The sequence below is a fragment of the Astyanax mexicanus genome, chromosome 12 (assembly GCF_023375975.1).
Source record: "Astyanax mexicanus isolate ESR-SI-001 chromosome 12, AstMex3_surface, whole genome shotgun sequence".
NCBI lineage: Eukaryota > Metazoa > Chordata > Actinopteri > Characiformes > Acestrorhamphidae > Astyanax > Astyanax mexicanus.
Window position 1 is genome coordinate 15,800,494 of NC_064419.1, and position 23,907 is coordinate 15,824,400.

General features: G+C 39.0%; 1 protein-coding gene across 2 annotated transcripts in view; it reads left to right on the plus strand.

Annotated features, from left to right (window-relative positions):
• The first annotated feature begins 1,541 nt into the window (after positions 1-1,541).
• The window catches only part of LOC103030699 (rasGAP-activating-like protein 1), a 71,613-nt gene continuing 49,247 nt past the window's right edge, over positions 1,542-23,907 (plus strand). For both annotated transcript variants that reach the window (XR_007441421.1, XM_049485904.1), the window contains exons 1-4: positions 1,542-2,107; positions 2,736-2,792; positions 8,215-8,328; positions 17,273-17,334. Coding sequence is in view for 1 of the 2 variants with exons in the window: in XM_049485904.1 (XP_049341861.1) it covers positions 2,043-2,107; positions 2,736-2,792; positions 8,215-8,328; positions 17,273-17,334 (298 nt within the window). In the remaining variant the exon portion in view is untranslated. The remainder of the gene's footprint in view (positions 2,108-2,735; positions 2,793-8,214; positions 8,329-17,272; positions 17,335-23,907) is intronic.

The window sequence follows — 23,907 nt, forward strand, 5'->3', positions numbered from 1 at the left end:
TTATATTATGTATTATATATATTATGTAGTATTATGTATTTTACACACACACACACACACACACACACACACATATATATATATATATATAGTACCCGTTTTTCTGCGCTAGAAATGGGCACCCTCTTTACGTTTAGACTCTTTGGTCCATTTTTTGCGCTAGAAACGCGAACCCTCTCCGCTTTTAGACTCTTTAGCCCATTTTTCTGTGCTAGAAATGCGCACCCTCTCCGATTTAGACTCTTTAGCCCATTTTTTTTCGCTAGAAATGCGCACTGTCTCCGCTTTTACACTCGTTGGCCTGTTTTTCTGCGCTATAACTGCGCACTCTCTCCGCTTTTAGACTCTGGTCGGTTTTCTTGCGCTAGAAATGCGCATCCTCTCCGCTTTTAGACTCTTTGGCACGTTTTTCTTGCGCTAGAAACGTGAACCCTCTCCGCTTTTAGACTCTTTAGCCCATTTTTCTGTGCTAGAAATGCGCACCCTCTCCGATTTAGACTCTTTAGCCCATTTTTTTGCGCTAGAAATGCGCACTCTCTACGCTTTTACACTCGTTGGCCTGTTTTTCTGCACTATAACTGCTCACTCTCTCCGCTTTTAGACTCTGGTTGGTTTTCTTGCGCTAGAAATGTGCATCCTCTTCGCTTTTAGACTCTTTGGTCTGTTTTTCTGCGGTACAACTGCGCACCCTCTCCACTTTTAGACTCTCTGGCCCGTTTTTCTGCGCTAGAAATGTGCACCCTCTTCGCTTTTAGACTCTTTGGGCCGTTTTTCTGAGGTACAACTGCGCACCCTCTCCACTTTTAGACTCTTTGGCCCGTTTTTCTGTGCTAGAAATGCGCACCCTCTTCACTTTTAGACTCTTTGGTCCGTTTTTTTGTGCTAGAAACGTGAACCCTCTCCGCTTTTAGACTCTTTAGCCCATTTTTTTTGCGCTAGAAACGTGCACCCTCTCCGCTTTTAGACTCTTTAGCCCATTTTTCTGCGCTAGAAATGCGCACCCTCTCCGCTTTTAGACTCTTTAGCCCATTTTTTTGCACTAGAAATGCGCACTCTCTCCACTTTTACACTCGTTGGCCTGTTTTTCTGTGCTACAACTCACTACAAGTCTCCTGCTGATCTCTGCAGCTAGGCTGGGAGGTCAGTTCACTCCGCTGTACCATTAGCTTAAAGTTAGCATTTTTCTTATTACGACTCTTAAACGATCTCATGATTCAGAGGATCTTGCTTAGGCATGGAAGCCATACGAGGACTACAGAATGACGCACAACTTCAGCGGTCTATTTGCAGGGTGGTGAAGTTAAAAATGAAAATTGGAAAATGAAAAAGTAAAGTGGAAAAAGAAAAGTAAATCACCAGCTAATCTTCCTTTGCGTTTGTCTTTTTATTTTGGCACTTATAGCACCGTCCACGCCAAACACTGAATCACAAAATGTCACTTTACTATTGTTTTTTTTTTTAATTGTGTTTTCATTTTAATTCTGTCAGACATGTATCCCATTGCGAAGACTAATAATAAAAACTTTATCATTTCCAGCAGATGGAGATAGTTAGCAGGCTCTGAAGTGTGTGTGTGCGTGTGTGTGTGTGTGTGTGTGTGTGTGTGTGTGTGTGTGTGTGTGTGTGTGTGTGTGTGTGTGTGTGTGTGTGTGTGTGATGCTGTAATGTAATGTAAAGTGAGTGAAGTGATCCTGAGCAGAATCTCCGCGCTGGTTTCCAGATAAAGGCCGGTACCGCGTCTCAGTCTCAGAGTCTCCGGGTCTGGACCTCGGTTCGGTTAGAACGGGCGGGGGATGGATCTGAACTAGACCGGGTAGGTGGAGCTGAGGTACGGGTCAGTGATGATGAGAGCCCCGCTGCTGGGGCTGGGGGTCGGTCAGGGCGCGGGTCAGGTGCCCGTCTGATCCTCCTCCGCTGTGGGAGCGCATGTTGGAGTCCGGGGGGAGCGGGAGGCGGGAGCGGCGGAGTCAGCCCGCGGAGGATCCTCAGAGTCTCGGTCTGGGAGATGAGTGAGACCCCCGGCCGCTCTCCGCGTCTGAAACATGGCCAAAAACACCTCGCTCTACTTTCGCATAGTGGAGGGACGGAACCTGCCCGCCAAAGACGTGTGAGTCCAGTTTCTCCTATTCACCTATAGCGTGTAGTTCACCCATCTAACTAACGGGTTTTAGACAGTATATCGTTTCCTGAATGTTACATTTAACGGTCGTACAACGTTCAACCAGTCAAGTGTTCTGGGTTTAATTAAAACGTTTTTATTCAACATTTTCTAATGTGCTGGTAACATTACCTTTCTCCCAGCACTTCATGGGGTTGAGAAAAGTCACAGCGTTGATGTGGTTGACAGAACGTTTGTGGCTTGTGAAAGAAGATATGTTTAGTTAAAAAGACGATTGTTTATGTGAGATCTTGTACACGTTTTCAACCACTTGAAAATGACGTGTTTTCTCCTCTTATTTTTAACTAAATTGTAACATAGTTTCAAGCCCCTGTCATGTTTTCAACGTATTTCAATAATATAGGGTACATAGTCTGTTAGTATTAATCGAGCTGAGAGCGTAGGAAACGTTCTAATAACGTTGCAATGAAAACCATTATTATAACTCCTGGAACATTCTGTAACGTTACAGACTAACCTTGAATTTTACGTTATTTATTTATTTTCACCCATTGAGTCACTCATTGGGTGAATGAATACTAGTGTCTAAAACTGTGTTTTGATTTCTCTTGTCAAGTTCAGGGACCAGTGATCCCTACTGCATTGTCAAAGTTGACAACGAGGTTGTGGCCAGGTGAGTCTCAAATTCTCATCTGTGTGTGTGTGTGTGTGTGTTTGTGTGTGTGTGTGTGCACGTGTGTGCGCGCGTGTGCTCTTAATGTGTGTGCGAATAAATGTGAGAAAATATCTATTTGTTGATATTAGCAGGAACATGACATTATGATATATATTACAATACTGGGGTTATGATTCAATTTATTGTGATACTGTAAGCAAGGCAATATATTTTACTGTTCATTGTGTAATTACATTTTTAAAATAACAATTTTTTATATATAAAAAAAACATGGGATCTAATGAAAGTATACAACAATGTTATTACTGTCTGTCACCGATCTTTACTAGGGTTGGGTATCACAGTGCATCTTATGATACAACATGATCACGATTCTGTGACGCCACACACAGCCATTAATGTCTAAACCACTGGCAACTAAAGTAATTACAAGTGAAAATGTCCAAATTGTGCCCAATTAGTAATTTTCTCTGTCATCTCACTCAATAGAGTTACAAGGTTCCAGGTGTTTTGGGTCCAAATCTCTCATACTGGACACTGGATATTCAACATACTGTAGCACTCTCTCTGGATGTGAGAAACAAAATTATTGCTCTCCATTAAGATGGCCTAGGCTATAAGAACTTGCTAACACCCTGAAACTGAGATACAGCACAATGTTCACGGTCATATAACAGTTTTTCAGGACGGATTCTACTTAGAACAAGTCTCTCCAGGTTTAGTTAAAGAAGTTAAGTTCATGTGTTAAGTGTAATATCCAGAGGCTAGTTTAAAAAAAAAAATAGACACATGAGTGCTGCCAGCATTGCTGCAGAGCTTGAAAAAGTGGGAGTCCCCATTAAACTGTCATAGCAGTAAGCTTCTTCTGAAGCTGATGCACAAGACAGCCTAAAACAGTTGGCTGAAGTCAAACAATCCAAGAGCATGGAATCCTGGAACCATGTCCTGTGGTCTGAAGAGAAGAAGCTAAAGGTAAAGATGGTGGTCAGGGTAAGCATGTCTCCAGGCCTAAACCCAGTTGAGCACCTCTGGGGGATCCTGAAGCAGAAGAAGGTGGAGGAGGACAAGGTGTCTAACAATCCCAGCACTTTGATGTCGTCATGGAGAAGCTGAAGATGATTCCAATAGCAACCTGGGAAGCTCGGGTCAATTCAATACCCAAGAGAGTTAAGGCAGTGTTGGAAAATAATAGTGACCACAGGCCTAATTTTTACTTAGGGGTGTACTCACTTTTGTTGCCAGTTGTTTAGACATTAATGGCTATGTGTTGAGTTATTTTGAGGGAACATCAAATTTACTCTGTTAAATAAGCTGTACACTGATTATTTTACATTGTATTAAAGTGTTGTTTATTTAGTGCTATCCCATGAAAAGTATATGAAAATATTTACAAAAATGTAAGGAGTGTAGTCACTTTTGTGTGATTTTTATCCTTTTATTTTTTTTTTATTTACATTAGTTTGTATGTTAGTTTGAACAGAGCTATCATTAACTGTTAGCCCTAACATGACACAACAATTATCTGTAAGCTGTATTTCACATATCCACCTTAAAAGTTAAACTGGACTTCACTGCACTTTCAATCAATTTTTGAAATTGATTTTGTGAATGTTAATTATATGTGTGATTTATAATGATGGATTTATTAGTGTTTCTGATGTATTTCCCAGTAAATACTATATAATATTATTATATAATGAACCATATAATTAATCATTTTCCAAAGAGATAAAATTGACATTGAGCCAATTTAGATCAACCTCTACAACCTCTCCAGTTTAGTCCAGACCTCTACAACCTCCCCAGTTTATCATGTGATCTCTTGGTGAAAATGAATTGGGCACCCCTGCTTTATAATATCACAATTTCATTATATCATAATCATCATCTGCCACTGTTATCAGTGCTGCTTAAACACATGAGTAGTTCCTATTGTCTGTCACAGTGTGGAGTATTAAAGAGACGAGTGAAGGGGGGGCTCTTTCTTGTGTGATCTCTCTGGCGTCACCCCCCATTTAGTCCAGTATCACAGAGAACCTGATCTGTTACTGCCCTTTAAGACACCAGCAGGTTACCATGGAGAAACGCATAAATTATTCCACAGGACAACCCTCTCTTCTCAGAAGCATGGCATGTGTTTGTGTGAAGGAGACGGTGTGTGTGTGCACGCGCACGTTCTCCCGCTTCCAGATTACGTATTGTAATAGTTGGGTGAGCAGCACACCTGGCGCGGTGTGCTGTGCATACTGAACACGTCTCATGCTTTTGAAATGGAAATGGTTTTTCGTCCTTTAGAGATCGTTTGAATCGATTTATTGTTCCCCGTCATCACCAGTTATGACCGCATTAATTGTTTTTCAGCCTCCAAACAGCTTCTCATTCTTTCTTTGCAGACATGTGACCCCATTCCACACCCATCCACTCACTAGGATCCTTTGATCTTTCTGCGTCTTTGCCCGCTCATGATTCACTGTGAGCGCTTGTAAACCCTGCACACCTGGAGAACTTCAGATAAACTTGTGCTGAATATACAGTGTCAGTTTCCCAGACAGGGATCAAGCCTAGTCATTTATTTTATATGCTTTTCATTAGATAATCTCCATTTAAAATGCTGTTGAGTCCTGAACTCTGCTTAATCCAAGTCTGGGAAAGTTCCTCTTTTAAAAGCTGTTGTGCTGTTGTAACATCAAAACCATGTACCTTTAACCCACTTTTAAAAATGTGTGTAGGGGGCGCCGAGTGGTCCAGCGGTCTAAAGCGCTGCCACTATGAGCAGGAGGTCGCAGGTTCAAACCTGCACATGCAGCTTTGCCATCAAGCTTTGCACATGCAGCTTTGCCATCAAGCTGCCGGCGCTCAGAGGAAGCACAAATGGCCCTGCTCCCTCTGGGTGGGTAGATGGCATTCTCTCCCCACATCACTCCTAGGGTGATGTCCGCAGCACAGGGCGTCTGTGAGCTGATGTATCGGAGCCGAGTCGCTGTGCTTTCCTCCATGTGCGGCTGTTCGGAAATGCTGCATCAGCAGCAGCTCTAAAAGAAGCGGTGGCTGGCTTCACATGTATCGGAGGAAGCATGTGTTAGTCTTCACCCTCCTGGTGTGTTGGGGCATTACTAGTGATAGGGGGAGTGAGCAGGTTGGGTAATTGGCTGTGTAAATTAGGGAGAAAATGGGAAAAAATTGGAAATAAAATTATAAAAAAAAAACTGTGTGTAAACTTAATACGCATTAAAGGTGAGAGTATGGTTGGGCAATATCCACAATTTTTATACATCACCACGGTATACAGTATTACCAGTGTATTACCAGATAAGCTGTTTAAGCCCTTTGTTTATTTTGCTTCAAAACCATCCAATTCTGAGTTATGTTTAACCTGAAAAATGATCAAATACAGATTTCACTTTGTTTACAGATTAAGGATGTTTTCACACTGACCTTGTTTGGTCTGAACCAAAGTAGCATGTGTAAAAGAGTTTGGTTCTAGTGATCATGGTCCGGTTCGTCTGTAGTGTAAAAGAATTTCTAGATTGTTCAGAATTTCAGACCAATCACAGGAAGTTGAGGCAGTCTTTAAACAAATCAGAAAAAAAATAATCAGTGTTGTGCCGAAATCTGACTTACCTTGGCGTGCAGGTGCTTCACACAGCATTATGGACACTGGGACTGGAAATTCATTTATTTACTGTGACAGTTAGGGGTGGGCGATATGGTCCTAAAATTATATCGTGATATTGCATGGTATTTTTGCGATAACGATACTCTTGGTGATATGACAAAACATTAAAAACATTGAAAAATATTTCAAGAATACACTACTACAACAAACTGAATTTTTTATTGTAATTTAGATATTAAAAATAAGAAAAAAAATCATCAGATTGTAACAGAAGTCAACGATTCAGAATGTCATGATACTAATAATGCACTCCAAATGTCTCCATATATCCAGGATTGAAGTAAAATAAATGATGCTGGACAGATATGATCTGTCTCTAGTAGATGTATAATGGGCAATGAGAACAGTGTGAATTTTTCTTTTAGTAAAAACAGCAAAAAGTAGTACCCTTATGTGATAATTAGGAGTGGGTAAAATGGTGTGATATTTCAGGGTATAATATCATTCACAATAGGGCTGCAATGATTTTTTTGTTTTCATTGCAGCTTTATTGTCGACTAATCGTTAATTTGTAACAGTACCGCATTACACAAAGTGATGGGAGATGGGAGTAAATGGCTCACTCCAAAACTGCCCAAACACTACAGATCATATTTTTAACCACTAAATATCAGCACTTTACATTTTTAAACAACATCTAGACATTTAAATGCCTTTTAAATCTGATATTAAGCTGTTTCTATTGTTCTATGATTCTATCGAAGAGATGGAGAACATGGCAGAAATAATCGTTGACTAATCGAAAAAATAATCATCAGATTAGTCGACTACCAAAATAATTATTAGTTGCAGCCCTGGTTTACAATATTCAACAAATGTTGCCGATATTAATGCGTACTATACAATATGGCACAGATAAGATACCTTTCTTTCTAAACCTTTATTTATATGTTATTTATAAACCTGAGGATAATCTTATTCTCATTCTGCTGCGGAGACAAAGCTAGAATTTAGCACAACATCTAGTAAAGCAACTCGACTTTTAATAATATGAAGTATGTAGAGATTCTGCCGACGTAGCTGATGATGAAGCCATGTGGTGCTTTCTAGGTCTGGTGCGCCAAGTTTGCTTGCAGGATTCGGTGCAGCGAAAAGTTGAGCCGAGACGAACTTTTTTCAAATTAATCTTTCCAATACGATACAGAGTGCTTTCATGTCTGATGATGCGATGGAGTAAAAAGCAATGTTAGACAAAAATAATAGAGCAAGTGGATGGACAGAACGCAGAAATAAGTCTTTTTTTCCATGGTGTTCCATGGTTCTGAAGCTCACTTGCTAAACTAGCATTTAGTACACATAGACTTTTTATTAATTTATTTAATTTTTTTATTTTTGCAGGTTTTTACTAACTAACCTGAGTACTGATGATAAAAACGTGTGTCTGAGAGAGAGTGTGTAAATTTTTACTTAAATAGATAGTACTAACTAACAGGCTAACAGCTAAAACCACAGCTAAATGAGGTTTAAATCCCACTCGACTAGAAGATAAAGCTTCAAATCTGTGCACACAGTCCAGTGCTTAAATGCATATAAATGAATGAGCTATTTTGACCTGTATTAGCAACACAGACCGAGACATCCTCATTTAGAGATACTGTATACAATGTTATATATAATGTTATAATGCTGCTGTTTACAGTATAACTGTTATACTGCCCAACCCAAATAAGAGAGCTGTTTCCTTTATTTGTAAATATGTTGTCACACAGTCTGAACACAACTTTGCTAATGTTCCCCCTGAAGGACGGCCACCGTGTGGAAGAACCTGAATCCATTTTGGGGAGAAGAATACACTCTACATTTGCCAATGGGCTTCCATACACTCACCTTCTACGTCATGGACGAGGACACTATAGGGTGAGTCTAACTCATTTACATCAACATTATTAGTTATTACAGTTATTTTATGAGTGAGGCTTGTGGCTGGCAGGAGACACTGCAGAATAAATAGAATTGTGTGTTAACAGACACTTAAGTGACTTAAATCCACTGAAATCACTTCTACATTCAGTGCAGGAGACCCCACATGCGTATTTCAGCTGCAGGTCAGGGGCGTGTTTCCCGAAAGTGACCAATCTTAGCGAATAACAAACGAACTAACGCATGACGTGAGAAAACAAACAAGCCACTTCTGCAAGTGTTTCCCAAAGAGCCTGAGACAAAACACAATCATTGATTCAACATTTCTAAATATGGTGTGCTTATTGGGTATTTTACCACAAAAAACATAGAAATGTGTTGTAATCAATATCACTATACACATTCTTAAATTCATAAATTCAAATAACAATTGGGTGTACGAAGGCTTTGTAAAATACATGAGACACACACGACTAAATAGATTTATATATAGAGAGAGAGACAGTTTTGACTGAGGTTAAAGCTGCTGGGACCTATAGGACCAGGGATATACCCAATGTTAGGCAAATGTATTTAGTTGTCCTGTAATTCCTGGCCTGGTGATTTGATATCAGTGCGTGCTGTCACAGTTACAGAATACACGGACATGGAGACAGCAGCTTTGTAAGGCCTTGACCATCACAAGTTGCCTGCAGGAATTCTTTTATTGCATTTATTGCAGCATTGATGTCAAGAGCTCTACCATCACTAATCTGAATTTGAATACTTTATGCATTGGTTTAATGCAGAGTTTACTGTATAATATAATATAATATAATATAATATAATATAATATAAATAGTTTCAACCACGCAAATAATAACAATTATTGTTTATGTTTGCAACCTCAGTATAGGCGTCTCTGGTGTTTATTCCACTTAAAGAGGTACTTTCAGAATAACGACTGGGCCAGGTTAATCGTTAATTTGCGAGCAAGTTCACATAGGGTTTGGGAAACACTCTTTAATTAACGATGTTCTAAGCTTTATTAAGCTTTTTGGAAACCCGCACCAGATTAATGTTTTTAGCTTTCATAAGACAAAATCATGGCACATCCATACTAGGTCCTGTCCCATGACATTTGTTACGTCAGTGTATATTTGAAAGTGTCTTGCATGACATTGACAGTAGTTATAAATAAGGATTAGAGAAGGAAATGTCAATTTGCTGTTTATCAAATTGGCTTATTTTCATGCAAAATACATGCTCATCAATATCTCTCTCTACTATTTCTCTAATTAACCAATCCTGAGAGCAGCACAGCTGCAGCCACTCACTCATTATCAGCTAGTCATGGCTACATGCTCGACTTGACTCTGTCTGAGTTTTATAGATAGTTCCAGATGATACAGTGCAACTTTCAGACCATACAGTGAATAGCAGAGCCAACAAACACCACTAACCACACAAAACTGCAAACGTTTTTAGTGCTGGATAAGCAGCTCTTTATCATTGTGTTTCCACTTAAAGCTCCACAGTGTTGTATCTACAGGAGATTCACAGACTCGGTCAGCTGGAGTTTCACAGTGTTTTAATATGGTCACTTGTAAAAAGTAAAGTACATTTCACTGTTTCATTACTTTTAAATTCAAACCAGTCTTGGACATTAACTCTTTACATATATCTCCTGAAAGCGTAAAATAAAGTAAAGTAAAATATAAAATATGTTAAATGATAAATACAGGACTTATTTTTTGCACTGGTTGAGCAGGAGACTTTTATTTTGACACATAGCATACTGGATTAGCTGCAATGGCAAACGGCTCACCGGCGACGGTAACTGTAGTTCCGAGCTAAATAATCACTGTTTTTTAATAACAGATCTGTGGTTTGATATTCGGTTGGCTGTAGTTCACTTGAGATTACTTAATACATTCAAAATACCGGACTACAGCTGATGGCCTGATGCTAGTTAGGCTAACATACTGCAGATATTAATGGAGATGGCTAACGGCTAACTGGCGATGCTAACTGTATTTCCAAACTAAATTAGTCACTGTTTTTAACAGCAGATGGGTGTGTTTGTACTGGTTAGTGTTTGTAGATCCTGTGGTTTTATAGGATATGTGGATTATGACCTTTACAACACCAGAACAAAGCTGTCTGTTCTGTGCTAGCTAGGCTAACAGGCTGCTGGTGTTAATCTGTTCACCCCTCGGACGCTGACCTAAAAATATTACATGTAGCCGTTCTGCTGTTCGGCGTTTCCAAAGTGAAAACTCTCCAGATAACATAAAAATTTTTGTTAGACAAACAGCTAAAGTTACTGATTCAGCCTCAGACTGAAGCTGCTGGGGGTTCAGGGTAAACTGTGGAACTGGAATCCGGATTAGTGATGCATTCATGTTAATGTTACAGGGGGTTTATTGTCCAGCTCAAGCAGCGGACTGGAATGTGGATCGGTAAGTGGATCGGTCACGCTCGCCGATATCCCATTTGTCAAATTACGTCAATATTAGCCCCGATACCGATATTGTATCGGATCGGTCCCATCTCTAACTTATATCCACATTTGACGCCAAGTATCAGTAATGTATCACAAACTAAATAATAAGACCCATCCCTATAGACCACTGAAGTCGCGTCGCAATTTTGTAGTCGGCGCCATGTTGTTTATGACCATATTTGGGGTTCCGTGTCTAAGCGGTCCAAGTAAATGGTGAATTTTATGGGCTTGTTAAAAACTGGCCTCTGTCACATTCTGTGATAAATAAATATGTTCAGAACCCTGTACGTGTTACTCTGTGTACATTTACCTCCTTAATATCACTGGATCCTCTGAATTTCAAGATCATTTAAGGTTAGTAATCAAAAAAATGCTAACTTTAAGCTAATGCTTAACTGACGTCACAGCATCGCGGCTGGAAGAGACCCTGGACTGGATGCTGCATAACACCAGTGAACTCCGGTCCGATCACGTTTTGGATTATTATGCTTCTTCACAGAGGATCATTAAAGCATTTAAACAGGTGAAAACTCTTCCAGTAATGCTGAGCAGTGTGATGTTGAGCAGTGTATTCTGTGTTAGAGCTTTAAAAGACAGATAATAAGAGAAAGTGGATCTCAGTTCAGGATCAGCGCTTCACTGAAGGGTTTAGTATTTAATTACGGTCATTAGTTTATACTAATTACTACACCTGACTAGAGGCCGACCGATCGATCGGCCAGCCGATTTAATCGGCCGATTTTTGTTATTTTTTTATCAATCGGCATCGGCCGATTTTCTTATTTGGCCGCGCCGATTTTAATCCGGCACATCTGCGGGCAGCTACTTGGAACGCAGCGCAAGGTTTCAAGAGTGAGCAAGACTTTCAATGGGTAAGGCATCCATTTTTACAATCCAGTGTCCCAAAGTCTATATTTTCTCTCATGATTAGTAATCTGTGATGTTGCTTCATTTACTGAAAAAGAATAGAATTTCAACTGCATCGGTGTTGTAGCATTTCTCTCCAAACGAAACTATGCTTAGCCTTGATGGCAGGAGTGCATTTGGAATGCGCCCTGACTATGCAAGGCAAGCCCTATCTATAAGCTCTAGTATAAAATAACTGACGTCTCTTCTTCAGAAACGAAAATCTAAGTAAATAAAATCTAATTAACACTTGATATTTTCAGTATTTAAATTATTTTTAGACGAAATGAAAAAGGGCAGGACTAAAACTGTTTAAGGATATTCGCAGCATCAGCTGCGCTGAAATAATAATTACTGGTTAGTCAGGATTATTAGAGGACTGTACTTCTCCTTATATATAAACAGTGTTGGGCACCTTACTTTGAAAAAGTAATTAGTTATAGTTACTCGTTACTTCTCCAAAAAAGTAACTGAGTTACTAACGGAGTTACTCCACTATAAAAGTAATTAGTTACCAGTAAAAGTAACTATCGCGTTACTTTTTATTATTCGCCCCTCAAAAAAAGGAAATCAATTATGCATTTACTATTATTATTAGAAAAATAACAAAAATAACAAACGAAAATAAACCCAAAATGTTGACAAAAATATAATCTAACGAATTTCAAAAAAATAAAACGAAATTCTCCACACAACCAAAGAAAATTACTAAAACTTGTAATACTGAAAAAAGCGGAAAAACGCGTCTGGGGATGAAATTTAACAAACCAAGCCACACTCAAAAGAAATATGTATATATAAAACAAAATAATGGACAAAAACAACAATTTAATGCCCGTTAAAATGGTATTAATATAACAGCTTCACCAAAAGAGAATAGAGCTTAGATCATGCCCAAAAAATCCGACCCAGCCGGAGCCCGTGCACATTCTGCCCAAGCCCGAACCATAAACTGTCATTATGAGCCTGACCCGATCCGCCCCATAAACTGTCTGTTTTCGGGCTGATTGAATGAGCGAAATATAATCAGAATTATATTAATTAACACTGTAACATAGAAGCATAGAACTATTATTTAATTTAAATGATTTTTAAGAACAGCTACACACAATGCTGCAAGTCAAACGCGGAGGCGTTCACGTGCGCCCAGAGCTACGTGATTACAGTTTTCATTTTTATTATAGTTTAATTTTATTTTGTTTTTATTTTTTCTGTTCATTTTAGGGTGGGCTTGCTAGCGCGAGCGCTTTACACAAGAACTAACGGACCACGAGTGCCGCGCGCTCGGCACAACAACTCCCGCTGTACAACTCCGCTGTACAACAGCACTTATAAATAAATTAAACACAAAAATGAGGGTATTCTATCAGTAATTTCAGTTCGTTTTAGTTAGTTTTATAAACACAAAATACAGTTCGAGATAGTTATGTTTTTCCTTTTAATTACCGTTTTTATTAGATTCAGTTAACACAAATGTTTTTCACTTTCAATTTTCGCTATTTCGTTCGCTTTAGTGAACAATAATAATTGGTTACTTAGCAACATTGTGATTATCACACCAGAGCTTTATATAAAATAAAAATAGGAGCCTGATTTCGGGTCGGTCCTCAGGTCAGGTGGGATTCGGGCAGAGAATCTAAGCTCTAAAATAGAAAGCAGCAGCACCACAAAAACCGGAGCAGCTAAAAAGAGCTTAACGTCCTTAATTCGGAACTTGGGTTGTCCACAGCAATCACTGAATTGATTAGAGCACGCAAATCGTCACAATTGTGCCTCACTTCACCACGCCAAACCACAGGCACAGCGGCCAGAACCTCAAGTTCACCGGACAGAGGAGGGGTTAACCAGGGCAAAGCGAAGTAAAAAAAAAAGTTCATAGAGCTGCTAAAGTAACGTGCAGTAACGGGGTGTCGGAAATGGTAACGGCGTTATAGTTACAGTCATAGTAATTAGTTAGATTACTCGTTACTGAAAAAAAGTAACGGCGTTAGTAACGCCATTACTCCCAACACTGTATATAAATAAGCTTTATTGTAAACGAATTAATAAAACAAATAGTTTCTAAAATAATGGAGTTAAAATAAAACATCTCTTTTTCCTTCACTACAAACAGACATTAAATCATGCCGCCTCCTGCTGTTCTGCTGTAAAACTCACCCGTTTAAAGCGGTTTGCGCTGTTAGATATTAAATGAAACGATGAGCAGAATTTTCTGTTTTGTCAGGTTCTACTTTAGAACCCCCTCCAGACTTTTCTGATAAAAGCTCATTTTATCCTGAACCTATAAAGTCCGCGCTCTTCAGCTTTCTCAACTCATTTTCCGCTCACGCACCGAACCTCCAGTACAGCTGATGAGACGCGTTTCTCTGGCTAAGGAGCTCATTTGAAGAAGAAAAAAAAACAGATAAAGCTATATTTAAATTACAGCACCTGTCTGTTTTTGCATTATTTATAATTTTATTCTTAATTTAAACGTCACCCATTTTTGTAAAATAATAGCTGCAGCCCTAATGTGAACATTTTATAACATTGTCCTCCCATGTCCATTCGTTTTCAACTGCATGGAGTTGAAGAAGAAATGAGCTTTGCCGTTTTGGAGTAACTATCTAAAGTTGTCACATTATGGAAGTCTTCTTGCACTCTGTTAAACATATTAAAATGAATAATTAATAGACTAACAGACTGCAACAAGTCATACATTTGTTAATTAGTAGGCCCCTACAGTAAATTTTATATAATAGCCAACATAATATTTCTACTATAAACATGAATATATAGTGTATATAGAACATATGTTATATAATGAATAAAATAAAATGTTATGGATAATACAATCTAAATAAAATTAATATTTTTTTTATTAACATATAATGATATAGTAACATTAAAGTCACTATAAAATGCTAACCTTATTTTCAATAAATTGTGTGAAGTTTACAACTGTTGTGCCTCCTCTTACTAGTATGATTTTAAGCATGCCAAATAAATATAATACGATAGCATATCGGCCCTAAAAATCGGCAGGTCACATCGGCCATCGGCTGACTCTGACCACTAATGATCGGTATCGGCATCGGCCTTAGAAAAACCCATATCGGTCGGTCTCTACACCTGACCCAAATAATCAACTAACGACTAACTAATCAACTAATCAACTAACTACCTGCCGTCTCTGAGGCGACAACGAATCAGAAACACCAATTTATTTCACTTCATAATAAAGACGGTAAATGTTAAAACGCTTTACAGCAGGTTCTGGAGTATTACTGACCTGTTTTAGTGATTTTATGCTGTGACACTCTCAGCTCTCCTCAGTAAGGGCAGTTAGTTCATTAGTTGGCTCAGCTGCGTTTAATACGCTGTATAGTTACGGCCGGAGTTAGCAGGTGTTAAGCCGAAAAGAGTCCCCCGCTGATCTCTGCAGCTAGGCTGGGAGGTCAGTTCGCTCCGCTGTAGTATTAGCTTAAAGTTAGCATTTTTCTCATTACGACTCTTAAACGATCTCGTGATTCAGAGGATCCAGTGATGTTCAGGAGTAAAATGTACACAGAATAAAACGTACAGGGGTCTGAACAGATTTATTTAACACATAATGTGATAGAGGCGGGTTTTTAAAAACCTTATTCATTGTTTTCATAGGGAAAAAACAATTAGACACGGAAGCCATAAGAGGACTACAGAATGACGCACAACTTTCACAGTGGTCTATGCAGTACCACGAGGACCTATTTGTATGTCTGATTGTGTAAGTGTATATGTATGTGTATGAATGCGAATCTTAGGATTCAATGCCAAAAAATAAAAAGCCCCCTATGTGAAATTGAGCTCCTCTGAGACCCTCTGTATTTCTCAGGCCAGGAGTGCCTGTGATTTTCCCCGCGGTTTTAAACCACTGTGTGTGTGTGTTCATTAAATCAGTGCAGACTTGTACAGTGAGTGTTCACAGATCTTTAGTCAAGAATTCTGGCAGCGCAGATGCACTAAGCAGCCTGCAGTCATTAGCGCTCAGTGGCAGGATGAGTGACGGGTCTCGTGTGAGGTGGACAGATGAATGGCGGGCGTTAGAGTAGGAGGACGTGGTCATGTTTGCACTGCCGTTGCCTTCACAACAAAGCCCTTCTGCTCATGAGCTGAGCTTTCACAGCTTGTTAGCATCTCTGTTTGCAAACGCCATGTTCCCTCGAACACACACGCATACACACAGATGGTGTGCCTGTTTAAGGAATTCATAACCGCATCGTTAATCTTAGCCTCGTTCTGCCTTCCGTAATGTGTACGTTTAGGGCTGAGAGCATAGTTCCTGCTGCACTGTGGTCAGAGCAGTTCCTCGCTCAGAGGAAGTCTAACCAAAATACTAACCAAAATAGCACATTTCTAGCAGCGCCATTCCTCTGTTATCATTATCACACATTATCACACAGTGCAGTTCCAGTTTACTAGATGTGCTGCAATCATTTATTAATTGAAATATTGCTGTCCAATGAAAAATGTATCTTCAAAACAGCAACTTAACAGGAGAGAGAAAAAAACTTGTTAATGAAAGACAGTGTACGAAGGGTTTATTTCAGATTATTTTGGAGAATTTCTATTGGTTCATTCATCAAGAAATTTTGACAGTTCATTAGGTTTAGATCAGGAAATTGTGGAGGACTAACACTTTTCAGTTTACTAGTTAATTCCATATGTGTTCTTTAATTGTTTTCATGTCTTTAATATTAATCTATAATATAGAACATAAATACATGAAAAAAATAAGAAAAACACTGAATGGGAAGGTGTTTTTAAGCTTTTGACTGGTACTGTATCTCCAGTTTATAAATCAAAAAACATTCCTAGTTTTGGAGCCTCATCCTCCTTGTTTATGCTTAAAGCTACTGTCTGTAAGTTTTGGAATTTGGGGGATTTAGGGCCCTCTCTGGTGAGAATGGGTAATTGCACCGAACATGCGGAAGAATCATTTTAAACTGGACGGGTGTGATGCGGTCTCCTTTCAGAGTGGGTGAATCCGATTCCAGGGTATTTTCATTCAGAGAAAGAGAGAGCGCGGGGCGTCAGAAACTTCACTCCTTCGTTTCTTTCATTTTACTATGAGTAAATGAGCTACTGAGATCTGAGTTTCCCCTTCTGAAGTCTCCATTGCTCCACCAGCCGCTCACATTCAGTAAAACTGAGCTGCATCCACTTTTAGAGGCTGTACTTGATACTCTTACAACAGCAAAGAAATATATTATCCACTCTTCCTTTATTTCGTACCTGGTTTCCAGTAGTCTGGCACTTCTAATTCATGAACCATTGTTTACTAGACTCTAGGAAGCTTTAGGTAAAACCATTTATATGAGGTCACATATTATTGATCACATCACAAAGTTTTTGAAATAGGCTTCTTTATTTTCATAATCATTCATTTGTTTAATTCATTCATTTATTTTATGCACAGAAAAAGTTCATGTGTTTTCTTTGTGTCAGTTGACACAACTGATGTAATGTAAAAATGTGACCACCAATACTAATTGTATTGTCTTTCTTTTTTCTCTTTTGTTTTTTCTGTAGTCATGATGATGTGATCGGAAAAATCTCTTTAAGTAAAGAAGTTATAGCGAATCAATCCAAAGGTATGTAACACTTTTAATCTCTTTAGAAGGTTTAATATTGGGTCTGAATTTATCTTCAGTTTTATTTAAACAGGATATTATGCAATACTCACTATTTGTGTGCTTTGGTATTTCCACTTGGGTGTTGACTGCCACATTAAACAATAAAAATAGATGCTCCCTTATTGTGACCTCACAATAAGAAAACCTGCATAGAACCACCCTGGCACCACTACTCACCTGTCAATACCCACCAGAGCCCCACCCACTAGACCAGTTGAAGAAACACCTTAGACCGTACACAGCAAAATAAGCCAGCAGACTTTATCTGAGCAAGGGATCTGTACCTACTTTCTGTGGTAAGTAAGTACGTTTAAATAAGGAGTTTTGTGCTTCTGTTGCAGTTTAGCATGAACCAGCTTGTTCACATTTTGCCATCTAGCACAAGATAACACTAATATGTGGTAAACGCTCAGCTTAAACATCATTTCCATAAAAGTGACACAGCCCCTAAATGGTTCATTTTAAAAGGAACTGAAACTGGCAAGAAGAGATGGTGAAATCTCTTTATGTTAGAGTGATTCTTGGCAAAGACCTTCATGAAAAATGTTTTGTATAGTCCAAAGATATTTTCTAAAATGTCCTCTTTAAGTAATACGTTCCCTTTAAGTACAAACTGGGGTTGGATTGCTTTCCCCTAGCGATGAATCAACATGTATGATAGAGAAACTGTTAGACACAGCGAACATAGAAGATGTTTACTGATTTCTAATAGCAGAGCGTTCCCATGCCATCGTGCATTACTGCTCCTGTTTAAGCTTCAGCTGAGTGATTGAATGAAGAGGGGTCACTGAAGGTTATGCTCTTATGTGACTTTCAGGTTATGTTGACCTAAACCGAGGTCTCTCTCATAACCTGTCTATAAATTCAGTTTTCCCATAATCCGTCCACATCCATCACAGATTTATTAGTTGAAGGACATTCACCTTTCCTGTCTGCCTGTCAGAGGCTGATGGATGTGAAGGAATTGGCCTACGCATGCTTTACCCACAAATACTGCTGCTAGGGCTGTGTATTAGGGCCAGGTATCACCACTGATATCCCAAAGCAATTTATTTCAATTTGATTCGATTTTTGTATTAATTCATTTAGGAATATTTTAGGTTTTGTTTGGATATGGAAGAGATTTGCAGAGAACTAATGTTGTAATTGTACAAAAAAACACTCCGTCTTCCCTTATTGAAAATATTAGACCGGACCGTACTTATTTACTTACTATTCTTTTATTTGTAACAGTATCGTATTGCACAAAGTGCTGGGGGCAGAAGCGCAATAGGAAATGATTAAATGGCTCCCTCACACAGTTTATATCAACTTAGTCTGTGTCTATAAAAGTGCCTAAACACAACATATTACACATTTACTCACTAAATATCAGTACTTTCCATGTTTAAACAACATCCAGACATTTAAATGCCTTTTAAATCTCATGTTCAGTTATCATTTCTATCATTAAAATGTTTTTTTATCATTTTTAGAGATGGAGGACATGACAGAAATAATCGTTGACTAATCCAAAAAATAATCATCAGATTGGTCGACTACCAAAATAATCATTAGTTGCAGCCCTAATATCTAGTGTGTAAAGATAATCTGGCCATAAACCTGAAAAACATGAAGACTGATTTTAAAGGAAACACATTTTACCTGTTAGAAGGCGTATTTGGGTTATACTAAATCACTTTCACTTAAAGAGATCTCACCAGTTTTATTTCTACCAGCTTCAGTCCTTTTTAGAATGAGCAATTTAAGGGCTCTGTCACTTTTATTCAAATAAGATGTTGCTGGTCAGGGCTGAGCAAAATATGTAAAAAAATATTAAATATTAAATATTAAAAATGATTAACCAATGTTAAAAAATATTGATTAATTAGTGTAGGAAACTCACAGACCAATCGAATCCTGTTCTGAGATCATATCGCTGATAAACAGCAGCAGTGTGAAGCCCTACTATTAAACTAAACACAAATATATAGAGTAGACACACCCTCTCTAACCTGAACTGACCAATAAGCTCCTTCACATGGGTATGAGAATAGACCTGACACCGTTTCAGCCCAGATTTACAGAAAAAATGGGAGTTGACGGGTGAGGTGTGGTACTAGGCTGGTTTTGTACTGGTTTTCTTATTGTGACATCACAATAAGGGAGCATCCAATTGGCTCATAGTTGCACATGATTCTTGACATCAAACTCTTTCAGCAGATTTACAGAAAGTGGGGTAGTCATTACCCAAGTTGAAAAACAAAAGCACACAAACATTATTTTTTTTTTGCATAATATGCTTTAAAAAATATTGAAAAATCTTTATTTATAAGATCGTAACTCTGGCTGTGAGTCTGTGCTTTCTCAGAATTGGATGAATTTAAAAGTCAGACTGTACTAATTCCAAACCGGTTTTAATCATATTTCTGCACTGTCTTAAAGCTGTTAATAGAAACACAGAGGGGAAGGAAGTTTGGTGAGTTGGTGAATGCATAAACCATCAGTTTGGTTGTTGTGTTTTAGGCCCCGTCCACACGAACCCGGGTATTTTTAAAAACAGAGTTTTTTTTCTCTGTTTTGGCCTTCCTTCCACACAAAAACAGCGTTTTCGGTCACTCAAAAACTCCTTCCAAGGTGGAGATTTTTGAAAACTCCGCTCCAGCGGAGTCGTGTGGACGGGGGAAAACGGAGGTCAGCGAGTCTGCGCATGTCTGCAATATGTTTAGCATTAGCTTAAAGATCGGGAAGGGCCTTTGTTCAGCGCAACAACAGCGAACTCTGGCCGAACTCTCAGACCGAACAGCACGGAACTACCAAGAACCAGCTTTAAACGCTGTGACACGTTTTACCACTGTAGCTGAGACTGGATTTTACAGCGGGTCAGTAATGTGGGTTATAGTGATTTGTTTATAGATTCTGATGAATTTTATTATGCAGTGAAAAAAATGTGATGGTGTTTGTTTCTCTTTGTTTTAGTAATACATTAAGCCACGTTAAGATTCGTCCTTATAACAGGCTTCAGTGGAAAGAATACCCACATTAAGCAAGAGGTTTAAGAGAAGGTTTTTTGAGAATTGCTCTGAATATGGCAGCCTTTAGAGGAGAGGAACATGCCCAGTCTGAAGAGAGTGGTTTATAACTGTGGTGAGCAGAATACTTTTGGCAGAGATTTTAGCTTTCACCAGTGAAGTAGGAAAGGGATCCAGGGCACAGGTGGAGGATTTCATCTTCCTGATAATGCCTTCAACCTCTTGCTGTGAGAAATGTGAAAAGCAGTTTAGGAGCTGGGAGACCTCAGGCTGTGAGTATGTGCATAGGTAAAGTGGTTTCAGTGGGTGAGAGGGCTTGTGGTTTCAGGAGATAGTTGATAGTAATAATAACTGCTTGGAAATCCCCAGACTGTTTATGATGATGATGTTTTTATAAAAGTTTGACTGTGCTTCTTTGTGTAGACTTTTTGGTATTCCCGATACACTGCCTTGTGTACGCCCGGCTGCCTTCATTTTTCTTAGCTCATAAGTGAACCAGGGGTTGATCGTTCTGGTTTTAACAAGACCATGAACATCCAAAATGCTACTCAGAGTTTTATTGTAGAAGTCCACTGCAAAATTGACCAATGGAAAGTCTGTATGTAGAAGATGCTCCACGTCGACTGTCATGGTCTCTGGATTATTGTTTTTCAAATTTCTAAAGCAGATTTGACATTTCTGCTTGATGGATGGAGACAGAATTGGCAAATTGATAGAAACCACTTTATTATCGGATACACCAAAATCAAACCCAAAAAGATTACTGACAGGGACAGAGTTAATAATGAACAAGTCAGGAGTGTGCCCTTTTGTGTTTATGGACACATCAACATCCAGCAGTTGGTGAAATTCAGCTGCAAAGCAACAAGAAGAAGTTTTAACATGGATGTTGATATCCTCAAGTATGATAATGTGGGCAGAGACTGTACAAAATGATGAGAGATGGCTGTACATCTCAGATATGATGGATGGTTTTAGTTTGGGAGGCCGATAAATAAGGAGTATTTTCACAGGAGATGGCAATTTACATCTAAACGCTTGGCATTCACAGGATTAAAGCTCAGGTAGAGGCACAGAAGACAAGTCCAGATCACTGAGGTAGATTATTACACAGGTGTACCTTGGGCTGGCCACAGAAAAATAAAAAAACATTCTAAAATGTACAGTTTAACAGTATTGTGAGAATCTGGGGGTTCAGAAAACCAGTCAGTATCTGGTGTGACCACCATTTGCCTCTCGTAGTGCAACACATCTTCTTTAAATAGAGCTGATCAGGTTGTTGATTGTATCCTGTGGAATGTTGGTCCACTCCTCTTCAATGGCTGTGCAAAGTTGCTGGATATTGGCAGGAACTGGAACTCGCTGTCGTTTAGGCTGATACAGATCATCCCAAACCTGTATTTTTCTGAAGGCAAAAGGAAAAACAAATTAGTCAACAAGACCAGCGTTTGACTCCACACGGCACTTCTCTGATGGTTCTGTTCTGCACGGTGCTCTGTAGCGCCCTCTAGCGGTATGAGAAAAACGCATACCGGTTCTAGTGCCCCGTGCGCTATACCGAATGAACCAGTATACCGTCCGGCACTACGTCACGGTATCTCTGTGCACTCAAAATTCTCAAAATGCAGCAGTGTTCGTTGTCCACAACATACGCCTGCCCATAGCATAACCCCACCGCCACCATGGGCCACTTCATTTACAACATTGACATCAGCAAACCACTCACCCACACAACGCCATACACACAGCCACCATTGCGACATTGACACCATTGTAAGTGAGCATTTGCCCACTTAATTTGGTTACGGTGACTAACTGCAGTCAGATGGAGCCCTTCGATGAGGACGATGAGCATGCAGATGAGTTTCCCTGAGATGGTTCCTGACAGTTTGTGCAGATATTCTTTGGTTATGGAAAGCGATTGTTACAGCAGCAGCTGTCTGGGTAGCTGGTCTCTTGGAGGATCTTGGAGGTGAAGATGCTGGATGTGTAGGTCCTGGGCTGGTGTGGTAACACATGGTCTGCGGTTGTGAGGCCGGATGGATCTACTGCCAAATTCTCTGAAATGCCTTTGGAGACGGCTTATGTTGAACATTCAATTCATTGGCAACAGCTCTGGTGGACATTCCTGCAGTCAGCTTGCCAACTGCATGCTTCTTTAAAACTTGCAACAGCTGTGGCATTGTGACAAAAATGGCCTTTTATTGTGGCCAGTCCAAGATACACCTGTGTAATAATCACTGTGCCTCACCCAAAAACAATTGTGCAATCAAAACACTGCTAGGAGGTGGGGTTTATATCTACATGGTAGCATAAGTGTTGCAAGGCAGCTGTTATGGTATTCCAGATGGTTGCTAAGGTGTTGTTTATAGTTGCTAGGCAGTTGCTATCATACTGTTTATTAGGGGGTTATTAATGTTGGTAGGCAGTTTCTATAGTATCCCAGGTAGTTGCTAAGTGGTTGCTATCATACCTGAGGTGGTTGCTCAGGTGTTGCTAGCCTGCTGCTATGGCTAACAGAGCTGTGTACAAAATTTTGGCTCAATTTTAAAGTAAAATGTCATTAATTCAGCATGTCAATGATATGGTAATACTTTTCGATGATAGAGTCTTTTTGTTTTTTAACCAAATGCTGAAGTCCAAACATATTTGGATAAATGGTGGAATGCCAATAATTTTGGCTGAAAAAAGCAATGTTCAAAAACTTTAGGATAAATAACGGAATGCCAATACTGCTGGCTAATAGAGCTGAAACCAAAAACGTTTGGCTAAATGGTAAAATCCAAATACTGCTGGCTAATAGATCTGTAACCAAAAATGATTGGCTAAATGGTAAAATCTAAATACTGTTGGCTAATAGAGCTTGGTCCATAAACTTTTGGCAGAATGATGGATTTTAAAAACTGCTGGCTATAAGAGCTTTGTCCAAAAACCTTTGGCAACAGCCCCTTCATACACAGACAGTACTGAAGAGCAATGCAGAGAAGGGGTTCACTGCATTCCACCCATTCAGTTCTAATGGGAAATTTTTTTGTTAATTTTATGAAAACTGCTTGTTGCGTTGGTTTGTGAAGTATATCATAGGAAATGGTGCAATTGGTTCTACGTGTAGACAGAATTTTGTATATGAATTCTTAACGTTTTATAATTCCGTTTCTCAAAAACTGTGGGAGAAAAAGCGCAAATAATAATAATAATAATAATAATAATAATTATTATTATTATTATTATTATTATTATTATTATTATTATTATTATTATTATTATTATTATTATTATTATAAAAATAATAATAAAATCACAAATAACAGAAACTTGACTTTTCCATGACAACTTAAAAATAAATTTTTTCTTTGAGGGAGAATTTACAAAGGGCCATTCACCAGATACACCAGATCTCTTCATTTCAGCCTCTTTGCAGCCCCACTGATTAGCAAAGCTATAAGACATCAGACAGGGCTGCAAAAGCTGTTCTGTCAGAACTCCAACATGAGCTTATCTAACAGTTCTGTATGAAAAT